Here is a 27,228-nt window from a genome sequence, read left to right as displayed (position 1 = left end):
TAAATATTTCACCTTATCATTTGTGGTACCTAAGTTTCACCAGCAAGCAAGTGAAAATGTTTTACTGTGTAGATTCCAATCATAGCAAAGTTTATTTGTCTTCCAGTAAAATAAGGCAAGCCATTTCCTCAAAAATCATCTGAAACACGTTTATATATCCATGCAAATACTGAAGACTGCTTTCAGTGTTTATTAAAACAAACAGCAAGTATCTGACATTTATTGTGAATTAGGCGGTTATTTACAAACAAAACTTAATGAAATAATTGTTCCCAGAGAACAAACATCACATCATAAGTACAATAATAGGAAAATTTTTGGGAAATGGTCCTCTTCTTTACAAGCTGCTTCATAAAGCTGTTTAATTCACGCCAGTTATTAAAATGATAATTTTTTTCAAAGCTTGCTCCAGGTCTAAAGTAAATCAAGAGCTTCCTAATGCCGTAGCTTAACAAAAAACACAACTGTGTTCATGTATCTAGGATAACAAATGCTACAAATCCAGCTGCTTTTCAGCAACAAATATATTAGTAATAAACATGCAACCACTATGAGGATTTGAATCACTGATTATGCAGTGATTATATAAGCCGTATTAGGGCTTTCCACAAAGCTTCATTCATTTTCTGCAGTCTCTTTCTCTTCATCTGAAAAATGTGGAACAGACTTCTTTGCCACAACATTGTCCAGCCTTTGTCCTTGAAGATATGGATTTACACTCTGGGAAAAAAATATTTTTAATGCAATTAGAAATGGAAAAGAATTCAGGGAGATTTTAAGTGTGTTCAGTGGGGCTTACTCTTTAGTAAGTGTGTTTAGGACTGTAGCTGAATTTTTCTCCCTCAGTCTCAATTCTGTAAAATGGGGTTAATGATGACCCACCTAATAAAGTCAACTAAAATAAGTATGATTAAACACTCTGTAAGCAAAAGCATCATTCAATCAATAGTGCTATAATTTAGTTTCCCAAGTATCTGATTTGTAAGAATGAGCAAATCTTTATACAACACAGGTTTTTTTCTAAGGCCTTGTCCAAGTCACTTGGCTGAAGGAATTGAGCGTGTTTAGCCTGGAGAAGACTGTTGGCAGGAGGGACATAACAGCACTCTTCAAATAACTGAAGCTGCCACACAGAAGACAGCAGAACTAGATCTAATGGACTTAAATGACTGGAGGGTAGCTTTCAGTTGAACATCAGGTAGAAACTTGATTCAAGAGCAGTTCAACAATGAATCACCCTGCGACCTTCAGATTACAAGTGGTATACACATTTAATTATTATTATTAATAAATTATAATCAATATGCAGATGACACACTACTCTGTTCCATCTGAATGTGGGAGATGCAGTTCAGGTGTTAGACTGTGGCAGTGATGGTCAGGGAGTGGGCCAATAAACAGGCTGAATCCTGAAGGCAGAGATGTGCCCCAAGTTCTCATGACTAGAAGGTGAGAAGATGGCTTGTTCTGAACAAGGTTGCACTTCCTTGGCAGGAGGACATCTGCAGCTTGGAGGTGCTCCTGGATTCAACAAGTGACCTCGGCGGCTAGGCATGTTTTCCCCCAGACCCAGCTGGTCTGCCAGTGATGGCCCCTTTTGGGCAGAAGTGACTTGGCCACTGTACTCCATGCTCTGGTAACTTCCAGATTGTATTATTGCAGTGAGATCTTCATGGGGCCACCCATAAAGATGACTCAGAAACTTCAACTGGTCTAAAATGCAGCAGCCAGATTACTGGCTGGAGTTCTATTCAGATCTTGCATAACTGCTATTTTAAAACACCTGCATTGTTTGCCAGTTCATTTCTGGGCCCAGTTGAAGGTGCTCATATTACCGCTTAAGACACTAAATGGTACATGAAAGGCTGTCTCCTTGCCTGCAGACCCTCTCAGGTGTTGATATTAGCAAGTTGGCCCTGCTGGTAATTCAGCCACCCTCGGTTCCTGGGGAAGGGTAATCTCTGCAGCCACTCTGTGCTACTCCCTCTTGACAGATGTGTGTCTGGCAACCTCACCATACAGTTTCAGTGAATGCTGAAGCGCACCTCTTTACCCTGGACTTTGACACCTGAGATTTTTAGGGCCCACCCTATTTTTGTGGTTGTAAGTTGCTAAAATCTGTTTTTAAGGTTGTATTTTAAATTGCTGTAACCTGCCATGAGACCCTAGGGTAAGAAATAAATTTTATATTAATAATAATAATATGAAGCACACACAAAACACTGAAATGTTTAAAAAGACAGAGGGAGTTTTCAACTGAGAGTGGTTCTTACACTTCTTCACTTGGAAGCACATCTCTGGGAGGAGGTGCAAGGTGAAGTATACTTCCAGTTTTAATTCAAAATCAAGGGTCTTGGTTAACAAAATATTGGGACATGCTGGCTTAGACTGAAGAATTTTTTTGCAAAAGTTCTATTGCTTATCACACATATTTACTGGAAGAAAGGACGAAGTCCAAGTTTTAATATAGATGTACTAATCATCATATTTCAACAATCTTTTTTTACTTTGCATTTTTGCCTTTTTCTACACTAAGGCACTAAAATGAAAACAAGTTGCATTCTGAAAATTACCCTTTTCTTTCTTTTTGGTCCACCCTTCATTTTCTCAAAGAGTAAATTCTTATTCTGAAAGAAGAAGAAGAGGGGAAAAACACAAAAGTATGGATCAAATTTTGTAGCTCTTCAAGCAAGACTTTGTGCCATCTAAATATTAGCATATGAATATTTTGGAAAGCAGTTCAGGAGAGAATGCCATGTTGTTGGAAAGATAAACCACAAGAAAACATTTGAATTACTGTAGCTATTAATAAAATATTTTGCTATTCTTCTGGGACACTTAGTGTCATCAACCATTATATGAATAGGAATATATGATGATTCTAAGTTGCATGATGGTTTTAATCTGAACTGTCTCGGAGAGTGGAAAAATCGCTGAGTAGTAGACCACATGCTTTGCATGCACAACATCCCAAGTTCAATATCTGCATAAAAAAAGACAAGGCACGAGTTAGGAAGGACCTCTGTTGGAAACCTGCCATCAGTCAGAGCACGAAATACTACGCTAGATGCACCAATAGTCTTTTACTTGGTATAAAAGGGATGGGGAACTTGGACTCCAACTCCCAACAGTCCCATCTAGTAAGGCCGGTTGTCAGGGATGATGGCAGCTGTAGGTCACCACCATCTGCAGGGCCACAAGTTCCTAGTCCCTGTAGTATACAAACTGCAAGGAAGAGCAGAGCCATCAGGTTATGGGCAGAACAGTATTGTTTTTTTTTATGCAGCACTTGCTCCTGGTGGCTTCTGTGTGTGACACAATTTAATTCTTTTAAAGAATTCTTATCTCAACTGCTTCCCCTGCAGACTGTTAAGCACCCTCTGGGAAAAGAAATCCTAGTCACAATTCCTTCCTTCATTTAGGTAGCATCCTAATAAACAACCTTCAAAAAAATAAAACCTGTTTGGTCTAGAACGTTTTTAATAGAGTGAACCTTTTAAAAACTGTCTTGGCAGACAGAAAACTATTTTTAAAAATTAAAATTAAAAAGGCAATGACTATGACCACAGCCTGTACAAGTGTTTGCACATATTGCTATATTTCATAGATGTAGTGAGCTCAAATAAGGTCTGGAATGTCAGACACATGCTCAACAGATTTTTGTTTCAATTGGAATTATTCAGTGGTGTTGCACTAAAAAAATGTTAAAGAGAAATTAAGAAAAAACCTCTCTCTCTCTCTCTCTCTCTCTCTCTCTATATATATATATATATGCAGGTTTTGGTGTCCTCGGGTGTCTTCCCGTGTAAAAGTTGGGGTGTCTAGGCGACGTTTCGACGAGGTCTCACTCGTCATCTTCAGGCTGGTGCTTTCGGCTTCTTGTTACTGGAACAGAGCGGGATCTCAATGTTTGAGTTCCTATAAATACTGTAGAGGGGGTGTGGTGTCTAGCCTCCAATGTTCTGGGCAGAGAGGAAGTTCCCAGGCTAGTGTGCCTTTTCTTCTTTTGTTCCTTAATTACTTGAGAGATACCTTGAGTGATTTCTTGAGTGATATCCTGAGTACCACTTAGGTGGGTCATTAGGTGTGGATTAGTTGCTAAAGTCTTTGTGTCTTGACCTCTTGAACTTTGTGAAGAGTTTTCCTGAGAAGATGGCTGTATTGCACTTAGTTGTGCTTTGGCTTGGCTTCGTGTATAGGGGCGAGCTGTGGTTTTGTGGCTTGTGTCAGCCAGATCTGTGTAGGGATTGCAGGGGGGTGCAGCATCCGGAGGTGCCACCATGGATTGGCTACTGGATGGTGTCAGTAATTCATCTGTGGAGAGGGTCTGGGTTTGGGTCTGGTGTGGTTGATTGGTGTTGGCGTTCTGTGTGCCTCTGGATCTGGTGTCAGTTTTTGTGGAGAGGGCTAATTTCCAGATGTCTGGCAAGCGGGATGTGTCGTCACGCTTGTTCATGTTGTGAGGGTGTTTCTCTATCTACACCATCCAGTAGCCAATCCATGGTGGCACCTCCGGATGCTGCACCCCCCTGCAATCCCTACACAGATCTGGCTGACACAAGCCACAAAACCACAGCTCGCCCCTATACACGAAGCCAAGCCAAAGCACAACTAAGTGCAATACAGCCATCTTCTCAGGAAAACTCTTCACAAAGTTCAAGAGGTCAAGACACAAAGACTTTAGCAACTAATCCACACCTAATGACCCACCTAAGTGGTACTCAGGATATCACTCAAGAAATCACTCAAGGTATCTCTCAAGTAATTAAGGAACAAAAGAAGAAAAGGCACACTAGCCTGGGAACTTCCTCTCTGCCCAGAACATTGGAGGCTAGACACCACACCCCCTCTACAGTATTTATAGGAACTCAAACATTGAGATCCCGCTCTGTTCCAGTAACAAGAAGCCGAAAGCACCAGCCTGAAGATGACGAGTGAGACCTCGTCGAAACGTCGCCTAGACACCCCAACTTTTACACGGGAAGACACCCGAGGACACCAAAACCTGCATTCCTGTACCCGTGAAAATCTACGAAAGCATATATATATATATATATATAAGATTACTGAGTAATTGCTATGTAAGCAATTGACCCAACAGTCACAATAACAACAGATGTAGTCAGTTTCATAAAACCATCACTTCTGAAATTAAACCTTGATTTCTGAGAAACAAATGCTTTAGGGCACGTCCTGTTCCTGAGACAGCTTCTGCCTCCCCGAGGGTTCTAGGGTGTATCAGGAGCCCCGCAGTGCTGGTAGAATTCAATATATTCTGCCCACCATGTGATGGATGCAGTAGCTGATTCATCAGCTGAGATGGCTGAAATGGGATTGGAGACACAGGAACACAGCACCTAAAGAGCAACCTTATACAGTGGTACCTTCGTCCTCAAACTTAATCCATTCTGGGAGTTTGTTCGACTCCCGAAACCATTCAAAAATGAAGATGCGCCTTTTGACAATAGATTTGGTTGGCATGCTTACTTATGGTTGGAGTATTTTATTGTTATAGTGGTGTTTTAGCGGCTGTTTTTCCCACGTGCACAAGTTGTTATTTATGTGTCGTTTTTACCTGTATGGGCCTATGGCCGTAAATAAAATTACTTACTATGGTTGGAGAAGAAGAAAACTCATAAGGGTTTTGACAATCATATTTTCAGGAGCTCCATATTAGAAATATGGGATAGGTACAAAAATATACTGGAACCCAAAGTTCCGCACTGGTTGTCACCATTAGAGATAATGAGTGTAAAGAAAATTAATATGAGAGGAAATTGGATAACCTATGGTGAGTTAGTAATGAAAGAGGGGGGGAAATGGAAAATGAAGCCATATGAACAAGTTAAAGAGTATGTGTATGATTGGTTGCATTATCTCCAGGTAAATGAAAGGTTCAAAATGGACCTCAAAGAGAGGGGATTTACAGAGAAAGAATCGAAATTTCAAACGGAGATAATTGATAATGATGTTAAGATAATGTCAAAAATGTACAAAATACTTCTGGAATGGCAAACAAAAGATGAGGAGATAAAGTCGGTCATGATTCACTGGGCCAGAGATTTTGGTTATAATATACAATTGGATGATTGGGAAAAGGTATGGAATGATAATATGAAATTTACTGCATGTACGGCGTTAAAGGAGAATATTATGAAAATGGTTTACAGATGGTATATTACACTCGTAAAGTTAGCAAAAATGTATAAAACATGTAACAAGTGTTGGAAATGTAAAGAAAAAGAAGGTTCATTTTTCCATATGTGGTGGGAATGTAAGAAGGTAAAGGGTTTCTGGGAAATGATATATAATGAACTGAAAAAGATGTTTAAATATACGTTTGTTAAAAAAACCAGAAGCCTATTTGTTAGGAATAACAGGAAGAGAGATAAAAAGATGCGATTATAAACTGTTTCAATATGCAGTCACAGCGGCAAGAATATTAATGGCCCAAAAATGGAAACAAGAGGAACTACCGACCTTGACTGAGTGGAGAATGAAACTTATGGATTATGCAGAATTGGATAAAATGACTGGAAAAATTAGATATCAGAAAGATCACAAATTCATTGAGGACTGGGGAAAGTTTACGGAATATCTGAAATCTGTATGTGATGAACAGACAACTCTAGTGGGTTTTAAAGAGGCTTTGTGATAATACAAGGTATATTGTAAGAAAGAAACTGAGATGGAAGGCTAATATCAAATCGGCAATACTACATAGAAAATGTGTAAAGATATGAAAAATGGATGATTGAGGGAGGTGCTGGTGGAAGTTCAAAAATTGTAAATTGGTAAACATGGTTGTCAAAATTATTTGTCAAAGAAAAACTTAATAAAAATTTATATAAAAACAAAAAAACAAAAAGGAAGACGCGGATTCCGATTGGCTGCAGGAGCTTCCTGCACTCAAACGGAAGCTGCATTAGACGTTTGGCTTCTGAAAAACGTTCGCAAACCGGAACACTTCCGGGTTTGCAGGATTCGGGAGCCGATTTGTTTGACAACTAAGCCATTAGGGAACCAAGGTACCACTATACTGTGTCAGGCCAATGGTTCCCCTAGCTCAGTAGTGCGTACGTGGGTGGGATATATGAACCCCACACATATCACCACCTGTTCCATCCATGTTGCCATGAAAGAGCACACCACCAGCAGTACAAAACCCACGAACAGGAAGAATGCAAGTCAGACAATGAGTACCTTTTTCATACCACATGGCAGGCAGGCAGGCAAAACATAAGCATTTTCCTAGCATGGAGCTGAAGCTGTAAGGGACACATTACCTGCTACCCTGCTGTGTGTCCAAAGTGCAGAAGCCCTACTGGAGTTAATGGCTGATAAACCCACACATGTTGCTATTTCTCAGGAGCTCCTTTGTTCTGGACACTGTTCAGTAAAGGCTCCAATTTTGTTACGTGTGTCTCTTTGTGGCTAGAGCACGGTGATCTGGATCCCAGTCCCCAAGCCTAGTCCCGGGTGCGGAGAGCTTGATGGGCTCAAGAGGCAGTGGCTAACTATGGTCCCCTCATGTTTAGGTTACCAGATTTCTTTCAATGAATCCAGGGACACTTTTCAACTTCCTACTAAATAGATGGATTTTGTCAGGGGACTGATTTGTAAATCCAGGGACTGTCCCCGGGAAACGGGGATGTCTGGTAACCTTACCTCATGGGCAAAAGGGAGATGAGTGCTCCTGTGGGGGGTGGGGTGGGAATGAAGCAGTCAGGTGTGAGAGGAGGAGATGCTTCCCAAATCAGAATTGGGAATGCACTGGATGCAGAGTAAACAGGAATGTGTACACAGCCTAAGTCACTGGGGCTGTCCAAGGGAGGTAGTGGGCCCAAGCAAAGCAGACTCTTGGTTGATGCAGCGCTATTGCTGAATGGCTCAGATGTGTCTGGGTTGGCAGATGAGTCTTCTTCACTTTCCAAGTGAGGTTGTCCCCTGGATTCAAAACAGAGACCCCCATTGTGTAGAATGAGAGACAGGATCATGGCTTGTCTAGCAGCCCCTCGGCTCCTGGCATCTGTGTGACTGGGTGTTGGAGCTATGGGAAGAGGGGGCGATCAAGGCATCTGACGCCATTCTGCGGCTGTGACTGAGTGGTTAGAGAGTGGCTGTGTGTGATCGCTTGTGGTGTTTGTTTCAGTCCCAGGAGCTCACTTGGCTTTGCTCTCAATGTGACATTTGTTTCTAGGGATGCCGGTGGTACCTCTCCTGTTTTTATACCATTTCTGTACTTCTTGTGTGTGTTTCCCCTTCTAGGTTAAGCATGCATTGGATCTGGTGGTCATTCTGGCATTACAGCAGCCTATCTTCAGATCTGGCACAATGTAAGTATAAGGTTACTTGGCCCAAGGGCTGGCGTCTTTTGTGCCAAACATTATCTGTTTAGTATTTCTCATGTTAATTTAAAACCCAAGTTCACAAGACATTGCTTTTTGCCTGGCCTCAACTATTTCATCAGAGCTGTGCCAAAGAGACAAGGAAACAGAGATGAAATTGGCCAAGAAGAGACATTCTTGGCTACAGTTAATCTCTGCAAACTCACTTGGGGGAAAAAATCAATTTAACATGTAAAAAAACAACAACAACAGAACTGTACATTATTTCCTCATGGTATCAAGTGTACTTTCCCTTAACTTATTGTTCTACCTGAATCTTCTATAAATGTTTTCCTACAATTTCTTTTTTTTTAAAAAAAAAAGCTGGACTGTAATTAAGGCAAAAAGTTGCACTGCGAAAGAAAAGACAGACTCGGCTCAACAAATATCATATTTTGTTTTGTCTGCCTGAGAATATTTTGAAACCATAACTAATGCTTAAATATAATAAGCAGCAGAGTGCAGATAAGGTTATGAAATCTGATATATAAGAAAGTCATTATCCCTGCAATAATGGTAAATTTGAAAATACAGTGCAAGTTTCCCCTAGTGGAGAGTTCAGACTTTTGATGAGACACTGAACATCTCTTGCTCCTCTTGGAACTGAACAAGAATTAAGCATATTTTACATTAGAGGATGTATGAAGCAGAAACTGTCATGCTTTATCTGGATCTCATTTGGATCTCAATTTTCTTAATTTTGTTTTCAAAATCATATTATCATCATCATCATTATTATTTATATTTATCTCCAACCTTTCTTCCATCGTATAATGAGCTATTGCTTTATAAGAGACATGGTAATGTATTTTGCAAAACATTTTAAGTGTGTAGTATATTTTAAAAACATATTATTTGCATGAGATGGCCAAAATTAGGCAAGTTTAACCCAGTATTTCAGTGAGTGAGTTAAGCATGTGTGTCAATCTAGCCTACTGAAACCAATGGGATAATATATGGCTAGATCATGGCTTATGTTTTAGGAATGCACCTTTCAACACAAAGTAGAGGTATAAAAATAAATAACTTACCAAAAAACCCTAAGTAGAACAGGTATAAATAGTTGAATTAACTATTGAACTTGAATTAACATCTGGTTTGTTTAATGTTACAATCTTTGGTAATCAAGCACAATGTAATAAGAATTTCCAGCATGTGGTAATTTTCACATGACTGACTAAAAGTTTAGGAATCCTAAAGGTGACCAGTGCTATAAATCTAAAATTGAGTCAGCTGTAATGGAGTAATCATTTTCTTGTGAACAAGCATTGCTAAACCAATGTCCGGTATTTATCAACTGAGCATTGGCAGCTTTTAGGCTGTGATGAACTAAATTGAAAGCTTTATAGCAACCTTGTAATGCAGGTTACTTTATTCTAAAGGTTTATAGCAACCTTGTAATGCAGGTTACTTTATTCTAAAGTTCTAAATGTTTTGTTAGATTCTTGATACACCAAATATATAGACAGTGCACATAACAGGGTATAGTAGATTAATGTCCTTTTGTGACAATTGCAATCGAGCTCTAAAGGTCTTTAACAATGTGTTTGACAGTCTATAGTTCTCTTATATAAAGTTTGTTACAGAAACCTTTTCTTAACTAATTCAGCATTATTTGGAGATTTCCAAAGTAAACAAGATTTACGCACCCATTTTCCCATGCTTGGATAGTCATGTTCTGGATCAAAAAGATGCTGGTGAAGTTGGTATTCTTTGCTGAACTGAGCTGTATCTGGTGTGTTTTCAAGGCATCCATCATCAACTGAAGAAGAAAAAATGGGGGAGGGGGGAACCTGAGCTGCTTGACATCTTGTAAAATATATCAGCAAAACCACATCATGAACATATGCAATGAATTTTATAATAAAAGGATAGAGGATTAGGAAACAGTACTTTTCCTCTTTGGAGGCAACACTCATTTCCACCATTCCTTGGAAGAGACACAAAGTAAAATTCATTTCTTTACTGATTTCTTGCCGGGTCATATGTTTAATGTGTAAGTCAAACGAATTGCTGTTCAAATATTAAATAAAAAAGGGCAGTACCAAAAATCAAAAGAAGACTCCGCTAACGCAGAAAAAGTATCTCTGGTTAAGAACTTTGCTTCAGGGTGAGAACAGAAATCGTGCCGCGGCGCGGCAGCAGCAGGAGGCCCCATTAGTTAAAGTGGTGCTTCAGGTTAAGAACAGTTTCAGGTTAAGAACAGACCTCCGGAACGAATTAAGTACGTAACCAGAGGTACCACTGTATAAGAATTGTGGGCAGGGGGGAGGCCAAATAGTGTATCTGTTGGAAGATGAGCTTCTTCCAGGGCATTTATTAGCAGAAAGATGCTTAGCCTGCTCAGTAAGTCCCCAATCTGGTGATAACAGAATAAATGATGCAAGGAGGAAGCTGCAACCCAAGATAAGAAGAGTGGTGGTAAGGGAAAACCTAGCCACTTTAAATGAATTCAAATATCCAGGGCCTGATGAGCTACACCAAAGAGTACTACTAAAGGAGCTTGCAGGTGTCATTTCAGAGTAACCCTACAGAACAAAAAAGGCAACTGGCCAGTCCTGGAAATGGAAGCAAGCCATAATTTACCATCTCTTATGTTTACTACTTCAGGAAAGGGATGAGGCCACAGCAGAGCAGTAGGGGCCCTAATAGTGAAAGGTTTAGGTGCCAAGATGTTTAAATTTGGACAGAACATCTTACTGTGGAAACCACTAAGAGAGGCCCATCTTTCAATATGCCAGTCCACAAACCTCACTGAGGAAATTCTCTAATAAGTTTAACATGTAATATGTTTTTTACAATCTTTACTTGGGCACAGACTGGAGTTTATATTTAAATCTCTGAAAACCGCTTTGCTTAAATGCAAGTAACATATGATTCACTAGCCAGAAAGTGTCCAAAAGAACAGTTTTACAATGACAGCAAGAGTTTCCAAGGAATGCTATCCATTTTCATATCTGGATGCATCTTAGTCAAACCAACAACATTTTGGCTATAGTTTTAAAATTAAGGGCGGGGAGGCCAGAAATCTATTTTTGATAGACATACTACGGAAGTTATTATTTCAATCTTGACATTTTAACCACTAACAGAGTCTATTGGGCTAAACAAGATAGGAAAAAAGGAGAAGAAAGGAAAAATCTAGAGAGATAAACAGAAAAATAAGAATTGAGATGTTATTTCTGGAAAAAGAAATTACACAATAGTTCTCTATTCTCAAGCTTGCCACAAGAGGTTTCTGAATGTGTTTCATCCCACATAAGTACTTAAGTCACCTGGAAGTATTCACTGAAAATGTCAATAATGTTGTTCTCCTAGCTCTGCCTTAGACTCAGAAAGGGGAAGGAGACCAAGGCTACCATTCTATACACACAATACCTAGAAATAAGTCACATGGAACTCAGTGAGATGTACTTTTGAGTAGACATGCACAGGATTGTGCTACTGGACCACAACCCTTTGGATGCTTATCTCAGAACTGAATAAGCCTACATAGGATCAGGCAGCTTTGTTATAATGAACAATGGACACTATTTTGTGGAAGGGTCACTGCCCTAATCTTAAGCATTCCTTACTTTAGGCACCTTTCTGGTAAGTGTGCTTAGGATTTTTTTAAAGCATCCTGGAAAATGATTATGTGAATAACCCAAAATCCTGTATGACATATTTACATTATGGGGTAGGTACAATGGAATATATAATCTCATGGACTTTCCACCTTTCTGTGTGGTGAACACTGTCATCAGTATCTGAAGAAAACACTGGCCAGTTATGCAAAAGCAGATCATGGTCAAGGCGTCAATCACCTGCATGATTCCTTTTCACTTCCCCCACCCCTTCTGGTCCCTGTTCCCATTGGTGATTAGTCCCCAGTTGTCTATCCCAGGGGTCAGCAACATTTTTCAGCCGTGGGCCGGTCCGCCATCCCTCAGCCCATGTGGGGCGCCAGACTATATTTTGTGGGGGGAAATGAACAAATTCCTATGCCCCACAAATAATCCAAAGATGCATTTTAAATAAAAGGACACATTCATTCTACTCATGTAAAAACATCAGACAGGGGCCACAAATAACCCAGAGATGCATTTTAAAGAAAAGGACACATTCTACTCATGTAAAAACACACTGATTCCTGGTACGTCTGCAGGCCGCACTGAGAAGGCGATTGGGCTGCATCCGGCCCCCGGGCCTTAGGTTGCCTGCCCCTGGTCTATCCTACCTGTTGCCTCCCTGTTGGCAAAAATGGCCAATATTTTGAAAACCTGCACCTTGGAAGCAGAGCCAGTTGTGTAAATGAAAAAGAATTTAAATCCCACAATTATGTGCATAATTCACTCTTAGTAGAAAATGTGGATTAATGTAAAATATTACAATGGGGAATATCAGCTCAGGGGCTGAATGCGGCCCTCCACATCTCTCTGTCTAACCCTTAGGATTCTCCCCAAGTCACATTCCTAGTGGCCCTGCTTCACATCCTCCTTTGAGTGTTTTTGCTGGCTGCAATGCCTCTCACATCTCTTGCAGAATTTAACACAAAACTCTGTAGTAAGTCCATGCAACTTACCTGTCTTTCCAATTGGGCAAGGATTTGGAGGATCTGGGTATCCCTGATCTTCACTGAAATCTTTAGGTATGTTGTCACCTGTCAACTCAGCTACAATATTTGGTATATTTCCATAAGGACCAAGGTGCTGAAGTCCTTCATGAGCACCACCTAATAAAGACAGAACCATACACACCATCTTTTTGATAACATGATGATTTTACTACATTAGATTTACTAAGAAACCAAAGTCAAGACCCTGGTTTATTTCTCTAACATCAATATTAATGATCTATATGACAGAACATGAAGCCTCCCTCTGTTCCCTTTCAATAACTTTCCACATCCATTTCTTCTCGGACAACATCTGTATTTGAAACTGGATGTGCACTTGAGGATGTACATTAACACTAGCCTCAAATACTGCATGGATTCAGGAAGAAAGACCCCAAGGGTAGCAAACTCGGAAAAGGGAAAGCAGAACTCTTAAAATATGGGCATCTGAACTCTCAGTCATTGGCCTAAGGAGGCTTCCTGAAGATGGAGAAAGTGTTCATTCATCCTAGTCAAGATCCACAGCCAGCATTTTTCCATCTGTTTTAGGATCACACCCAATCCCAGTCAGGCTTAGGTCAAATCCAACCATACATTTAAAGCACATGGCTTCCCCCAAAGAATCCTGGGAACTGTAGTTTGTTAAGGGTGGTGGGTATTGTAGGCCTGTGAGAGATAAGCTACAGTTCCCAGAATTCATTGGGGAAAGCTATGTACTTTAAATGGGTGGTGTGGATGTGACATTAGTGACTCACAATTTCTTCACCATCACGACGTAGCATTTTGGGGATGTCATAAGCTAGCCAATAATACTGCTCTAGGAGGACAGGGTAGATCAAGCATGGCCACAGCTGTTTTGGGACTACAATTCCCATCATCCCTGACCACTGGTCCTGTTAGCTAGGGATGATAGGAGTTGTAGTCCCAAAACAGCTGGGGGGCCAAGTTTGGCCATGCCTGATGTAGATTAATCATACTAGGCCAACCATCTCTCCACCACCACTTTAGATCTGAAGCAGGGCCTTACTTGAAGCTATTATACTATGCAGAAAGCAGGTAGGATGGGAACAGTTTTCCCATGAATGCACTTCAGCCGCCATGGAGTGAACTATAATGGGAATAGCCTGCTAAAACCATTATTGTTCAGGCAAGCCTACCCTGACAAGCAGAGGCTGTGATATGTTTTAATCTGGTTCTAGCTTATTGTTGCTTTTAAATATTTTTGAAGATTTTAAATACTATGTTTTAACTGTTCTTTACTGATAATTTTATTGCTCTATTCTTTTTGTATACTGAGGTTTTATTACAATCAAGCAATGTACAAATGGGGGGGGGGGATTACAATGAACCATAATGACAAGTTGCAGGCTGTCAGTGACTTGGCAGGAAGTCTTGGCTGTTTTATTTATTTATTAATCATGTAACAAACAGGATCATAAATAAGGATTTATATCTCCACGAGTAAAAACTGCTTTTTTCAAAATAGTAAAGAGATGATTAAGAACATGCAAGAATGAAGATTTTCCCTTGGAACATGGACAACACTTTGTCATGCTATAAATCTTCATGTAAATGACTCTGCAAAGCTGCAATCAAGTGCTGCGGGACAACAGCATAATGCAAGAAGACAAAGTTAAGCATATCATTTAAAATGCTATACAATGTGTAGCTTTGTAGAAATTATATATTTGGTTTAGAAATTATCTAAGTAACCATAGGAAAAGAGTCCAGATGTTTTGAGGAAAATGCTAATCATACGCAAAACATTGTTTCTGTGCATCTTTTATGTCTTTCACATGTGAACTAGTTAATGAAGGGTGTGAATAAGTATAGGCAACTGGCTAAGAAATTCCATACAAAAAATGTGCAAAGCAATATTAGTATCCTTAAAATCAAAATTTGGAATTCAGGATTCTGCACTTCCCTTCTGCATAGCCATCCAAATTTTAATTGGAGAATAGTGACTATTTGGAATTGGTTAACAGAAAACAATAGAAATGTTTTGAAAATTAACTTTAGGTCTAGTTTTATTTTAATAAAAATTTACACACTAAGCACAGCAGGTTCAAGAACGCCTCAGATTTATTTTGTCGTGTTTGTTTGACTTGCCTCTTAGCTTAGGTGATGAACGATGAATGGCAGTCCACAAAAAGCCACAAGCTGAATTAATTTGTTGGGTGTCTCATATAGCCTGTGGTCGGCTTACCTTTTTCTTGAGGTAAAGAGCTCACAGTCAGCACACACCTCAGAGTCCCTGGTGCTGGGGACAAATAACTTTAGTCCATGTGCTGACATTGAAATCAAAGAAGCATCTGACTGATCACTGTTGAAAGCAGCGGTATACCGCGCAGATCCTAATTTAGTCCAGCACGGCAGTTTTTTTCTGTTATGTTCAATTATCCAAAATTCCTACTCGTTGCATCTCTCTCTCTCTCTCCCACGTCAATATAGATTTCGTGAAAAGAACACATCTATTCATCTAAAAATAGTGGAGGTGGGCAGGTTGAAGTAATTCATGTCTTTTTGTCTTTGATGGGATAATGAGAAGCAGCCACTACTGGCACACCAGTAGTTTAATGGATCAAAGAGCAACAGCAGATTATTTATTCTGGAATGGACAATCCAGCATTAACTGCCAAAGAGGGTACACTGGAGCACACAATTCAGATTTCTTCTTAGACCATACTCCTTCTGCATCACATCACTTGCTACCTTGCAAATTCTTAATCTGGAGGGGATGAGCTTTCAAAACAGGCTTGTTAAGAAGTTAAAGTGTTCTCCAACAAGTTAGTACCCGCCCCTGAGTCTTCTTTTCACTTCAGTGTGAGAGTGGGAAACCATGTATTCCTCATTTGCTTATCTGTTTCTGATTTGTTCAAATTCTGTCAAAATTACCAAAGCTCCCTTTATAGCTAAAAAGTAAAGACAACCAAAGACAACCAAAGACACACCCAACCTCTCTCACCACCAAGGAAACACAACAAGTGAATAGTAAGAGAACCCACACAAGTAACGCTGACACAACCCCTCACACACACTCAGTGGAATAACAGAAGCATAACCACCCCACCCCACTCACCACTCCCCCCTTCCCTCCTCCTCCTCCTCCTCCTCCTCCTAACTGTTTAAATCAATTCATAAACTCATACATTGACCACTAATAATGAAACACATGTTGTAGATATTTTTCCACATTTATTATGCTGTTTTTGTGATATACAAATGACATGAGAAAACTTGGTATACTTATTTGTATAACATTATTCTTGTTTATAAAACCTAATAATAATAATAATAATAATAATAATAATAATAAATTAAAGCTTCCTTCCTGTTCTGTGACTCAAACTGTAAAGGCCTCTCTGTACCACAGACATAGAACTGTTTAACAGTCATTTCTTCTCACAGGAAACTCCACTTCTTTGGTGAAGGAAGGCTAGGGATCTCTAAGAGAAAACCTCAGAACGTTCCTCACACAACTCCCAATACAGGGGTACCTCAAGTTACATACGCTTCAGGTTACAGACACCGCTAACCCAGAAATAATTCTTCAGGTTAAGAACTTTGCTTCAGGATGAGAACAGAAATCGTGCTCTGGCGGCGCAGTGGCAGCGGGAGGTCCCATTAGCTAAAGTGGTGCTTCAGGTAAAGAACAGTTTCAGGTTAAGAACGGACCTCCGGAACGAATTAAGTACTTAACCTGAGGTACCACTGTATTCTTCGGGAAAACCCATGACCATTAAAACTGGTACAGTAAATCTAGTACATAGCTTTGCCAAGTGTCCTCTTTCATACCAAACCTGTCCTCTTTCACTCTTAGTCCAGAATTGCAAGGTGGCCTGTGGTTGGTGTTCCTCTTTTTCTCTCTAACCTTTTTTTTTAAAAAAAAACTTAATTAACTGGCAAGCCAATAGCTTGCAGCTGCAGCGCATAATGAATCGAAGCATCAAGTGCTCTTTGGAAATGGCACAATATCCTTTTTCAGGGATATCGTATTGAGGAAGAAATGGCTGCCCCCGTAGGCCGGTCTCACTGAAAAAGGAAACGGGGGCATTTGAGGATTCAATCTGCTGTGAATAGCAGCTGTGAGCTGCTGGCTTGCCAATTAATTAAGGTTAATAAACAAGAACAAGACCGCCACCTTGCCTCATAGTAAAAAATCACCATACCCCAAAAGAATTGGATTTAATTTCTTTAGTGGTCAATAGAGTGCAGTTGTTTTGTATTTTCCATATATTTTCAGTTTTGTGTTCATGGTATATTATTGTGCTTTAGCACTTCCATAAAGTATATTAAGGTTGCTAGCTGCCTTGAGCTTCTTTTGCACATCTTATTTATTTCTAATTACTATTTTTTATTTGTACTGTAGTTGTTTCGGTGGGAAATTAATTGGCTTCCCTTCTGTAAAATTGTAACTAAATTCCTGAAATTATTTCTAAATATGCATCCTGTGTTTGTGTGCAACTTTGTCTCCTCTTTTCTTGTTCTAGTGATGTGTACATGGCAACCTCACCAATACAAGTTTTTAGTGTAGATATGTTATGGAGTGGAGCAGCGAGTCTACGGGAAATGATTCCCAGTATTATATCCTTTTGGTCATTGTGCTAACAAGAGTTTTTGGCATCTGCAGCATCTCTACAATGCACAAGAACACAGGCTTTTCAAATGAATGTTAGATGCTTTGAAACCCCAAAGATGGAGATTTAATTGTTTTGTATTACATCCCTCCAAGTTTTTAGATATTCTTGTTTACCATTTACTTGCAGAACATCCTTCAAACACCATCAAGTCAACTTCCGTACATTGTACAGACCTCTTGCACCAGAGTTTTGCCCACTATGAAAAAAAGCATCTCAGAGCCTCCAGATATAGTCTATTATTTATTGTGTGTACATAGTTAAAATGTCAAGTGCTTGCCAAAATTCCCCTGGACTACATACAAAGCAATTTTTATGCCAATACACATTATTGTTTCCTTCAGTTCAAAATTTCTCCCTAGCCTAGTTCCTTTGTTTAATCCCATGATTTTAGTGCCTTATTTTTGCACTTTTGGGTGATTTTGTAAACCTTCATAAAGTGTTTACCTAGCAAAGGACCAGGGTGGCAGAAACAAAGTACTGACTGCTATATTGCAGACAGTAATTCAAACACGCCATTAATTCTAGCATTGTTCTTTCGATGTTAGGCTTACTAGAAGCACAGCTCAAAAATCAAAATAATGCAGTATAAACATGCTGCCTTGTCAACCATGAAAGTTAATAGACCACCCTCTCAATGACGATGATAGCTTCAAGGCCGCCCTCTTGATGAGACTGTTGCCTGGACAACAGTGCAAATTTATCACATAATACACACAATAGTCACCTGTGGAGGCAATACTCATACTGATCTTAGTTTACTCAATATTCTCCAGCCTCATAAGTCATGTCCATGTTATTCCTGAGCAGGTAATTCCAGCACAGTGGCGGGGAGGGGGGTGTCACATGCTCTACCCCATGTCCCTGCATGTGCTGGCAGGGTGGGGTGGAAATAAATACTGCATGCTTTCAGTTTTGAACTTTATATTTTTATTTAGGTCTATTCTTTATTTATTAGCTGTGCTGGGAAATTTTAAGTTCTTCTAGTGTTGTTGTTAATTCTTGGATGTTTTTTGTTGGCAGTGCAGCAGCAGAGATCATTCATTTAATACTGAAGTCAACTAGCCAAGAGAGTTGATGGGTGGAGGTCTTACGGAGCAACCCAGCATAATGTTCACTGAGGCAGCATGTGCTCTGATTGGCTGTGTTGTTCTGCAAGAACTTTCCTCTCTAGGTTTGATGAAATGTCTCCCTGCTACGTACAAAGCCTGAACTAAGGAAGACAAAACCTCTCTGTTCCTTTCTCAAGTGTCCCCCCCCCCCCAACACCATAATTTCCTCAGTAAAGTGTTATCAATACTTTTCTCTCTGGACTCTGTGTTACTTAAGTGCTAGTAGTTTTATTTTATTTTCCTGTAAGCTGCCTTGCAAGGGTAATATGCCCTCAAAAGTGGGATAGAAATGTACTAAATAAATAGATTAGGTAAAAGTGGCAAGTCTGATTGGCACTTTCTGAGGAAAGGCTACACAACTGCTCAGCGCCGACAAACTGTCATGTGAAAGAAAGCCTATGGTGCACTGCCATAATGAGACAGTTCAATTTGGCATTCCTTGCTCATGGTCCTTGGAATACAGATTGTAAGATATCTCTAAATCCCCCCTCGTCACCGACTCACTTAGCCCTCTGAGGAACGTAAGGCTCCACCCACCATGAAATACTTGATAAGGATGAACTCAGGACAGATTAAATCTTTTGTCTCCAAATTCTGGTTTATGATAGTCTATTAAAAAAGAATTGCTCTTCTGAATACATGCTTTCATACTCCCCCACTCCCTGCTCTTTAAATAATCCTTCTGTAGATGGTTAAATTACACCAAGCAAGACTGCACAGCAATATGAGTAGAAAATTCAGGAAGGCTGCAGTTACTGCTATACTTAATTATTTTATTGTTCTTATAAGGAATTATAGCAGGTCTTCAAAGGAAACCCAGTCACCAGCAAATAAATTGTTGTTAAGATAAAGCTTTGATTTGTAACACTAACATCTTGGACATTATTCCATTACACACTTCCAAAATGCATTTGGCTGCTGCTTAGCTGTTAACATACAGTGCACCATCCTCTGACTAAACTGTATAAATACAGTCTTAACTGGATTCCTAGAACTTACATCCAGCACTCAACAGCCACCTAATGTCTAAGCAAGGAACAGCAAAGCATTTATCAAGGTAGCCCACTGAAACCTATTTTAATAACAACACGGTCCCTGACTGCATAATCAACAATGCAAGTCTCATGAACACATTTAGACATATTTCAGAGTCTCAGTGATAACTAGAAAGGCAGAGTTGTACAGCAGTTGTACATTACCTTAAGTAAATGTTTAAAATGTTCTAAAATGATCTTTCTTTTATGCTGTGATGTGGCTAAGAAGCGGCATTTTATATGCTGATGAAATCACAATAGAAAGAACTGCAAAGGTCAGGAAAGTTTTGAGCTCCCCCCCCCCTTTGACAGTTGAAGAGGCCTGCATAACTGAAGGAACGTCTCCACCTCCATGGCACTGAGGGCCAGTTCCGAGGGCCATCTGGCAGTTCCCTCACTGTGAGAAGTGAAGCTACAGGGAACCAGGAAGAGGGCCTTCTCTGTAGTGGCACCTTCCCATCAGATGTCAAACAGATAAACGACTGCTTTCTAAAGACATCAGAAGGCAGCCCTGTATCAGGTTGTTTTAATGTCGGATGTTTTGCCATGTATTTATTATATCGGAATCCACCCAGAAAGGTTGGGGCAATCCAGTCAGATGGGTGGGGTATAAGAATTATTATTATTATTATTATTATTATTATTATTATTATTATTATTATTCTGTGAAAGAGGGAGGGCCATTAACAGAGCACATGTATACAGATGAATTTATAGCAGCTATTATGCTCTGCATGTGTAAGTCCCAGGTTCAATATTTGAAAAGCCCAGTTAAAAGCATATCAGGTGGCAGGGCATGGAGACACATTGGAGAGCTGCTGCAAAGATGTCCCAGTGGGATCGGTGGACCAAGAGTCTGAGGACAGGGACAGTCTTTTTTTGTTTCTTTTTTATGACTTGTCAGCTGCTGTGAGAGGCTTTTTTGGCTGAAGAGCCAAATTTTCAAAAGCTGCACTTCAGAGCTACTCACCAAGCCAAACTTGATGGGACATGGTGTGAATGCAAATAGCAACTGTGCATGGAGAAGGCGTTAAACCCTTTCCCACTTCTGCTATGCCCCTGACTAAAATCACCCTCCACCTGTCAAACTGCTATTTGCATCTGAAGAGAAACCTGCAAACAATTTGAGGAATTGTTAGGGGGTAAAAAATTAAAGCACTGCAGTGTGTTTTATGCTGCTCACAGTTTAAAACTGGAGCACATCAGGTGTTCTGGAACCACAATGGTCAACATTTGTGCTGGTGCTTATGCATTTGACACAGATGTCATATACTGGCGATATAATGTCATGATCCGTAACATTTCAATGCTTTATTCTATTTCACTAACTTCTATTGGTGTAGAATAAGGGTGGGGAACTCCAACTCCCATCAGCCCCAGCCAGAAGGTCAATAGGGATGACTTGTAGTACAACAACATATGGAGGACCACAGGTTCCCCACCCCTGGTGTAGAAGAATACAAGCTGTTGGGCTTTCTTCCTTAAGGAGAATGGGATTCAATTGTTAAAGCTCACATAGAAGCTGCAGAAAATGCTTCCAACATAGCAACAGCTCAATATGGTAGTCACAAACAATGCATCCCATGGAGGACTCCAATGGCATGGAGAACTTCTATGCCAGTAGCTATCAGGAATTTTGCTTACTTTTTTAAAATGTCTACTTTGCCTTTCAGCAACAAATCTCCAAAGTGGCTTGCAACCATTTATTTATTCATTCAATAGAATTTATATATGCTTGATTGTTAGGGAAAAAACTCTCAAAGGGGTTTACAAAAAGAATAAAACAACAAAATTATCAAAAAAGCAGTTAAAAACAGCTATTTAAACTACCAAAAAAATAATTAAAATCAACAATGATCCAAAAACAAGTTAAAATGCATATCAACATTCCACATCTCTGAGTAAGCTTGCCTAAACAAAAATGTTTTTTTTCCAGGCACCAAAATGATTATATATAATACATGCACAGCCATAAAATACTGCTACTAACAGAAGTAAAAGAAGCAAAAGAAATATACACGACAACAGAAGAAGTGAAACAAGCCAAATGCCTGGCAAAATATAAGGGGCATGCTGGCAAGGAGACTCTCCACACAATTGACAATCCATGTCTTTAGCAGCTTTAACCTGTTATGACAGCCACGTGGAGCTGTTACTGCAAAGAAGAATTTCCAGCTGCCTCCACAAGATGGAAGCAGTGCTTGAATTGGCCCATAGCCTCAACTAGAGAGAGAAAACAATTTTTCAGAGTGTTCCTAAGCATCGTTACTCAGAAGCACGTCCCAGAGTTCAGGGGAACTCATTCTCTAATGAATGTGCTTAGGACTCTACCATTAATCAGCAACACTTGCTTCACAAATTAAATAAACAATCTAACACTAACCTGTAACTAACCTTATTTTCAGTGATAGGTTTTTTTTAATTTGATATGAATCCAGAGTTAAGGAAACACATTCAGAATGACAGTTAAGTATTGGTTTAAAAACTGAATGATTATAAAAGTTAACAGCAATAATAATTCAGAATGATAAATATTCACCTTCAATATTCTGTGGACCTACAAGATTCATTGCTTGGTGTGCTGGGTATTCGACTCTGGGTCTAGCAATGCCCAGCTGCTCCATTACCCCATGTAGAAGTCTTTGGATATCAGCTTCAGAAACTCTGTCTGGGCTCCTGGGATTGTGACTAAAAGTCAAAGCCAGCCTAAAGGTCAGCAGAAGTATCATGCTGCAAAGCACAGTAGTAGCCATGATGCCGTCAATCTGTATTTTGCAACCTGTGCCAAAGAAATAAATGAATGAAAATATAAAATAAGACAGAGGGCCTTCTCGGTGGTGGCGCCCACCCTGTGGAACACCCTCCCTTCAGATGTGAAGGAAATAAACAGCTATCCTATCTTTAAAAGACATCTGAAGGCAGCCCTGTTCAGGGAAGTTTTAATATTTAATGCTGTACTGTTTTTAACATTTGATTGGGAGCCACCCAGAGTGGCTGGGGAAACTCAGCCAGATGGGCGGGGTATAAATAATAAATTATTATTATTATATAATTATAAAATAACACACCTCCTTTTTCTTTTTCTTTTAAAAAGGAACTGGTCAGCTTCTGTTAGCAAATAAATATACTAGTTTCCCAAAGGCAAGGTTCCACAAACCAGTGGTGGGACCTTTTATACAAAGGTAGATTACATGTATATAGTACTGTGAGATCAGGGGTTTGAGCAGGGTAGATGAGGCCAAAATGACTGTAAATGTTCTTTCATAGGCCATGGACAGAGATATCCTTTGTTAGGAAAAATGTAGGTCATAACCAAGAAGGTAAGGAGATAATTATTATGACTGGAATGTAATATAAATTAGTAAGATTTTGGAATGCAGAAATAAAGCAAATAATCAAGCTGGGGGCCCACTTTATCTAAATTATATAATTTGGTATTCGAACGATTGATATTAATAATTATATTATAAATTTGTATTGTTATAATGAAGCTATTATTGGATTATAATTGAAAACTAATAAAAATTATTATTAAAAACAAGAAGGTAAGGAGATGGTTGGAGAAGATGATCCACTCTGATTCCCTCCCCTCTAGCTAGGGAAAGGGGGCAACCTAACTGTGAGTGGACCACAAGAGACTTTTAAAAAAAAAAGCAAAAGCAAAACTAAGAAGAGACACCCAAGCTTGAACTCTATAAACCACCCAAGGTAGCCAATGTGGTACCCCACCCTCAGAATCCTGTCGGCTGCAGTTCCCATTAGCCTCGGTCAGCATGGCCAATGGTCATGGATGATGGGAGTTGTAGTCCACAATATCTGGATGGCATCACTTTGACTACAATGCACTGTTAGTAGGCAGTTCCCTAAACTGGATGGATGGAAGGTTGCCTGCTCTTGATGGGACTACTCTCCCTCTGAAGGAGTAGGTATGCAGCTTGGGGGTATTTCTCGATCCATTGCTGTCTCTTGAGGCTCAAATGGCCTCGGTGGTGTGGAATGCCTTCCATTAGCTTCAGCTGGAGGCCTTGCTGCGCCCCTAATCTGGGCAGGGATAGCCTAACGTCTGCTGCCTATGCTTTGAATAACCTCTAGTTTAGATAACTACAACACATTATTCTTGAATGGTCTCTTTAAATTTGAAGGTTCATTATTGTTCCACAAGATGTGTACTTCTTTAAAGGCCAGAGCAAATAATGTGACCTAGTTTTACAGCTGTAAAGCAGTATACCAGGTGCTGTTAAGTTATGTTAATTAAGCTGTTGGGTATGGTATATAAAGAGCAGCATGTAGCTCTCTCAGTACCCTGGTGGATGGGTTATGCTTATTGATATATTGTAAAAGGAGCTTTCGTTTTTGTTATTAACACTTAGCAAAAGTTACTTTTGCGTTACTTGTAATGTGTGGTCTCCCCAGCACGCCTTCTGCAGCGCAACTAATCTGCAAATAGCCAATAATTATACACGGGGCTGAAGTTTGGAAACTTCAGCTGCTACAGAATTCAAGTCAGGTTGCTTACCAATCCTGACCTGACTGCACTGGCTGCCAATTAGTTTCTGGGCCCAATTTAAAGTGCTGGATTTGACCTATAAAGCCTTAAATGGCTCCAGACCACAATACCTCAAGGACTGCCTCTCTTAATACAGACCAAACCAGACCCTGTGAACATCTTTGGAGGCCCTTCTTTGTGTGCTTCCTCCATGAGAGGTCCAGAGGACAGCAACATAAGAATGGACCTTTTCTGTAGCAGCTCCCCAAGGAGGCCCACCTGGTGGCTTTGTTACATATCTTTAGACACCAGGCAAAACCATTATTCTTCTCCCAGCCCTTTAGCTAATTAAACAATCTATGGCCTTTTAAAATGGCGGTATTGTTTTTCTTTGTTAGTATGTTATATATTTTTGTGTTTTCATATTGTAAACCAACCTCTGATCCTTGGATAAAGGGTGGTATAGAAAATTTAATAAATAATAGTAATAATAGTGGTATTAGTAATTCTGCAGTAAATAAACTGGAATTTAGCTCCAGAGCCTTTATATTCAACTCTGCACTGCCAATTGAACAACTGCGACTAAATAATGCAAATAACTTACTGCACAAATGTTGAGTATTAAAATGATTTTTCAAGCTGTATGTTTCAAGCTGTATTTATCTTTCTATCTTTTTGTTATTACTTCAACTTGGGTCCAGAATCGTTTAGATTAGATTTAAAATCAAGCTTCAGTTCCTTTACAATTAAATTGTACAATGCCGTGCTGCACTGCCTAGTCAAGGATTTTTAATTGGAAAAGGCAAAATGGCCATGGGCTGCCAGCCTTGATTTAGAAATCAGAACATTTTCTGTAACTGATGCATTGTTTATTTTACTCAAGAAACTTGTAACCTATCATGCTCCTACATGTAACATGTTCCCCACATGTTCCCCTCTCCCCATTCATCCTCTGTTTATTACAATTAGACAGGATCAGTGGCGTAGCGTGGGTTGTCAGCACCCGGGGCAAGGCAAGTAATTTGCACCCCCTAAGCCGTGGATTTGCGCCCCCTAACCCTAACCCCCAGATGTTGTGCCCGGTGCGGCTGGCCCCCCTGCACCCCCCATGCTATGCCACTGGACAGGATTCTCCAAAAGGCAGAAGAGATTAAACAGACAGAACACACCAAATCACATCACCTTACCATCTTGTTTACCTTTGTAAAATATCCCAGGCACATCCTAGGCATGTTTTGTTTCCTCAGTTTAATGAAACTTGCGGCACCTGTCTACTCAGAAATAAACCCCATCAAACTCAATGGGGGGTTCACTCCCAGATAAATGGGAACACAAGAGGATTTTGTAGCCTTACACTCCCAAGTGGACATAAAATTGAAGCCTTTAGTTCATTTCTTCACGTTCACGGTGCATGCTGGGAAAGCTTATTTCATACCCGACGCAGCACATGTGGCATTATTATTATTATTATTATTATTATTATTATTATTATTATTATTATTATTCCAACACGGGAGGCCTACCTAAGCGGGAAAACAAGAGGAGTGGCCCACGAATGCCTTTTAAAGGCTATTCGTTTTGTATGCCCACCCCCAAGCGTTTTTTTAAATACCCTAGTTAAGGGATTTCGAGACGAATTTTTCCTCTTTTCGTTATTCTCTCCCCCGTTACCAAAAAACAAGGGCAGGCGGGGCCGCACCCTTTGCGACCTAAATTCTCCCTATTTTAGACGGAGGAGTAGGAAGCCCGAGACCCCACCCGAGAGCAACGCTTCCCATTCTTGCCCCCCACCACCTCAGCAAAGACGTCTCCGCTCCTTGGGGAGAAAGGAAGCGGGGGAACCTCCCTCCCACCCCCCTCGAGCCTGTGCCCCATGCAGCCTCAGTTCTCCCGCCTCGCCGCTGCTCAGCGCTCCTGGGTATTCCCGGTCCCCCTCCGCCGCCATTCCGTTTCCCAAGGGAAGGAGGCGACGCACTCACCACTTTGGACCAGGAGAAGCCCGAGGGCCGCGCGCCTCTCTCTCCCTCTCTTGCTTCTGCGGCTCGCCGGCTGCTTCGAGCGTCACCTGCTCGGCCAGGCGCAGAGCGAGGCTGCCCGCGTAGACGCACAGCGCGATGAACTATGAATCATTCAATGGGGGGGGGGGAGGAGGCTCTGTCCTCCGCCGCCGCATCCTTCTCTTCTCCCCTCGCAGGTGCAGCAGCAGGAACGGTTGCCAGGATTCCCTGAGGGAGACGCGAGCCCCGGCAGATGGGCTTTTTTTTTTTTTGTCCTCCCATTTACACACGCTGCAGATAAGGCGCCTGACGCTCAAGGCTGGGAGAGAGCAGATGGTTTTGTTTGCTTTTTGGCCACTGAATCTCTCCCCTTCCCCGTCCTGCAGCGAGTCCCGTCCTGGTGTTTTGATACGGGGATAACTGGGAAACACTGGCCTGCGAGCGCTGCAATTGGAGAACAGCCTTTACCAAAGGTGCCATGGGCGTTGAAGACACTCGAACTCAGGACTAAAGGGAGAAAGGTGCTAAGAGGAAGGCACGCTTGGCAAATCCACACCGTGATCCACTCCCACCCACTGTGGGAGGACATGTGGATCCAGAATTGGCCTCCACAGTCAATATTAAAACCGTGTTCATGGAAGACAGTCTTGCTCGGCTACGGCTTATCACCAAAGAAGAAATAGGAGCTTCCCAATAGTCTGCCACAACCTCCCCCAACTCCCCCAACTCTTCTAGAGTTTTGGGATTAAAACTCACACTAGGCACTTCCAACCCACAGCCACAACGCAAGAGCCCTGTGGGATTGACCCACAAATTTTCCAGAAAAATCTGGATGTATGGCAGCTCATGTCAGCAGTGCAGTATTTGCCGATTAATTTTTTGTGATTCTGCCAAAAAAAAACTCAACAACTTTTCTGTCTGGATTTTCACTGTTTGGAATCTTCTTCTTTGGCGATCACTCGTAGCTGAGTAAGATTG

General features: G+C 40.6%; 1 protein-coding gene and 1 long non-coding RNA gene across 4 annotated transcripts; one reads left to right on the top strand and one right to left on the bottom strand.

Moving 5' to 3' along the window:
* Positions 1 to 73: 73 nt before the first annotated feature.
* On the bottom strand, positions 74 to 26,578 carry SCG5 (secretogranin V). 2 transcript variants are annotated; one of them, XM_083745623.1, is made up of 6 exons: positions 26,233 to 26,578; positions 22,307 to 22,546; positions 12,952 to 13,101; positions 10,037 to 10,149; positions 2,574 to 2,627; positions 74 to 720 (listed from the first exon to the last, which is right to left on the bottom strand). In XM_083745623.1, the coding sequence occupies exons 2-6, from the start codon at positions 22,518 to 22,520 to the stop codon at positions 616 to 618; spliced, it is 636 nt and encodes a 211-aa protein (XP_083601749.1). In that variant the 5' UTR covers positions 22,521 to 22,546; positions 26,233 to 26,578; the 3' UTR covers positions 74 to 615. The 2 variants fall into 2 exon arrangements, with proteins under 2 accessions (XP_083601749.1, XP_083601750.1); XM_083745624.1 differs by lacking the exon at positions 26,233 to 26,578 and adding an exon at positions 25,777 to 25,973.
* LOC310847768 lies at positions 730 to 10,117 on the top strand. 2 transcript variants are annotated; one of them, XR_014566012.1, is made up of 3 exons: positions 730 to 1,449; positions 8,269 to 8,336; positions 10,009 to 10,117. It is a non-coding gene; the product is annotated as an uncharacterized lncRNA (long non-coding RNA). The 2 variants fall into 2 exon arrangements; XR_014566013.1 differs by having other exon boundaries at positions 8,269 to 9,769; positions 9,811 to 10,027.
* Positions 26,579 to 27,228: the final 650 nt, after the last annotated feature.

The sequence above is a fragment of the Podarcis gaigeae genome, assembly GCF_964106915.1.
Source record: "Podarcis gaigeae genome assembly, chromosome: 1".
In the NCBI taxonomy this organism is placed as follows: domain Eukaryota; kingdom Metazoa; phylum Chordata; class Lepidosauria; order Squamata; family Lacertidae; genus Podarcis; species Podarcis gaigeae.
Note: the sequence above shows the minus strand (reverse complement) of the source record. Positions and strands in the feature narration are given on the sequence as shown.

Excerpts from the sequence above, each read along its gene's own strand:
- SCG5 (XM_083745623.1), bottom strand. The coding sequence starts at position 22,520 with ATGGCTACTACTGTGCTTTGCAGCATGATACTTCTGCTGACCTTTAGG. Across the intron at positions 13,102-22,306 it reads AGGTCCACAGAATATTGAAG|GTGGTGCTCATGAAGGACTT; the intron begins GTGAATATTTAT and ends TGTCTTTATTAG. Across the intron at positions 721-2,573 it reads GACCAAAAAGAAAGAAAAGG|AGTGTAAATCCATATCTTCA; the intron begins GTAATTTTCAGA and ends TTTTTTTCCCAG.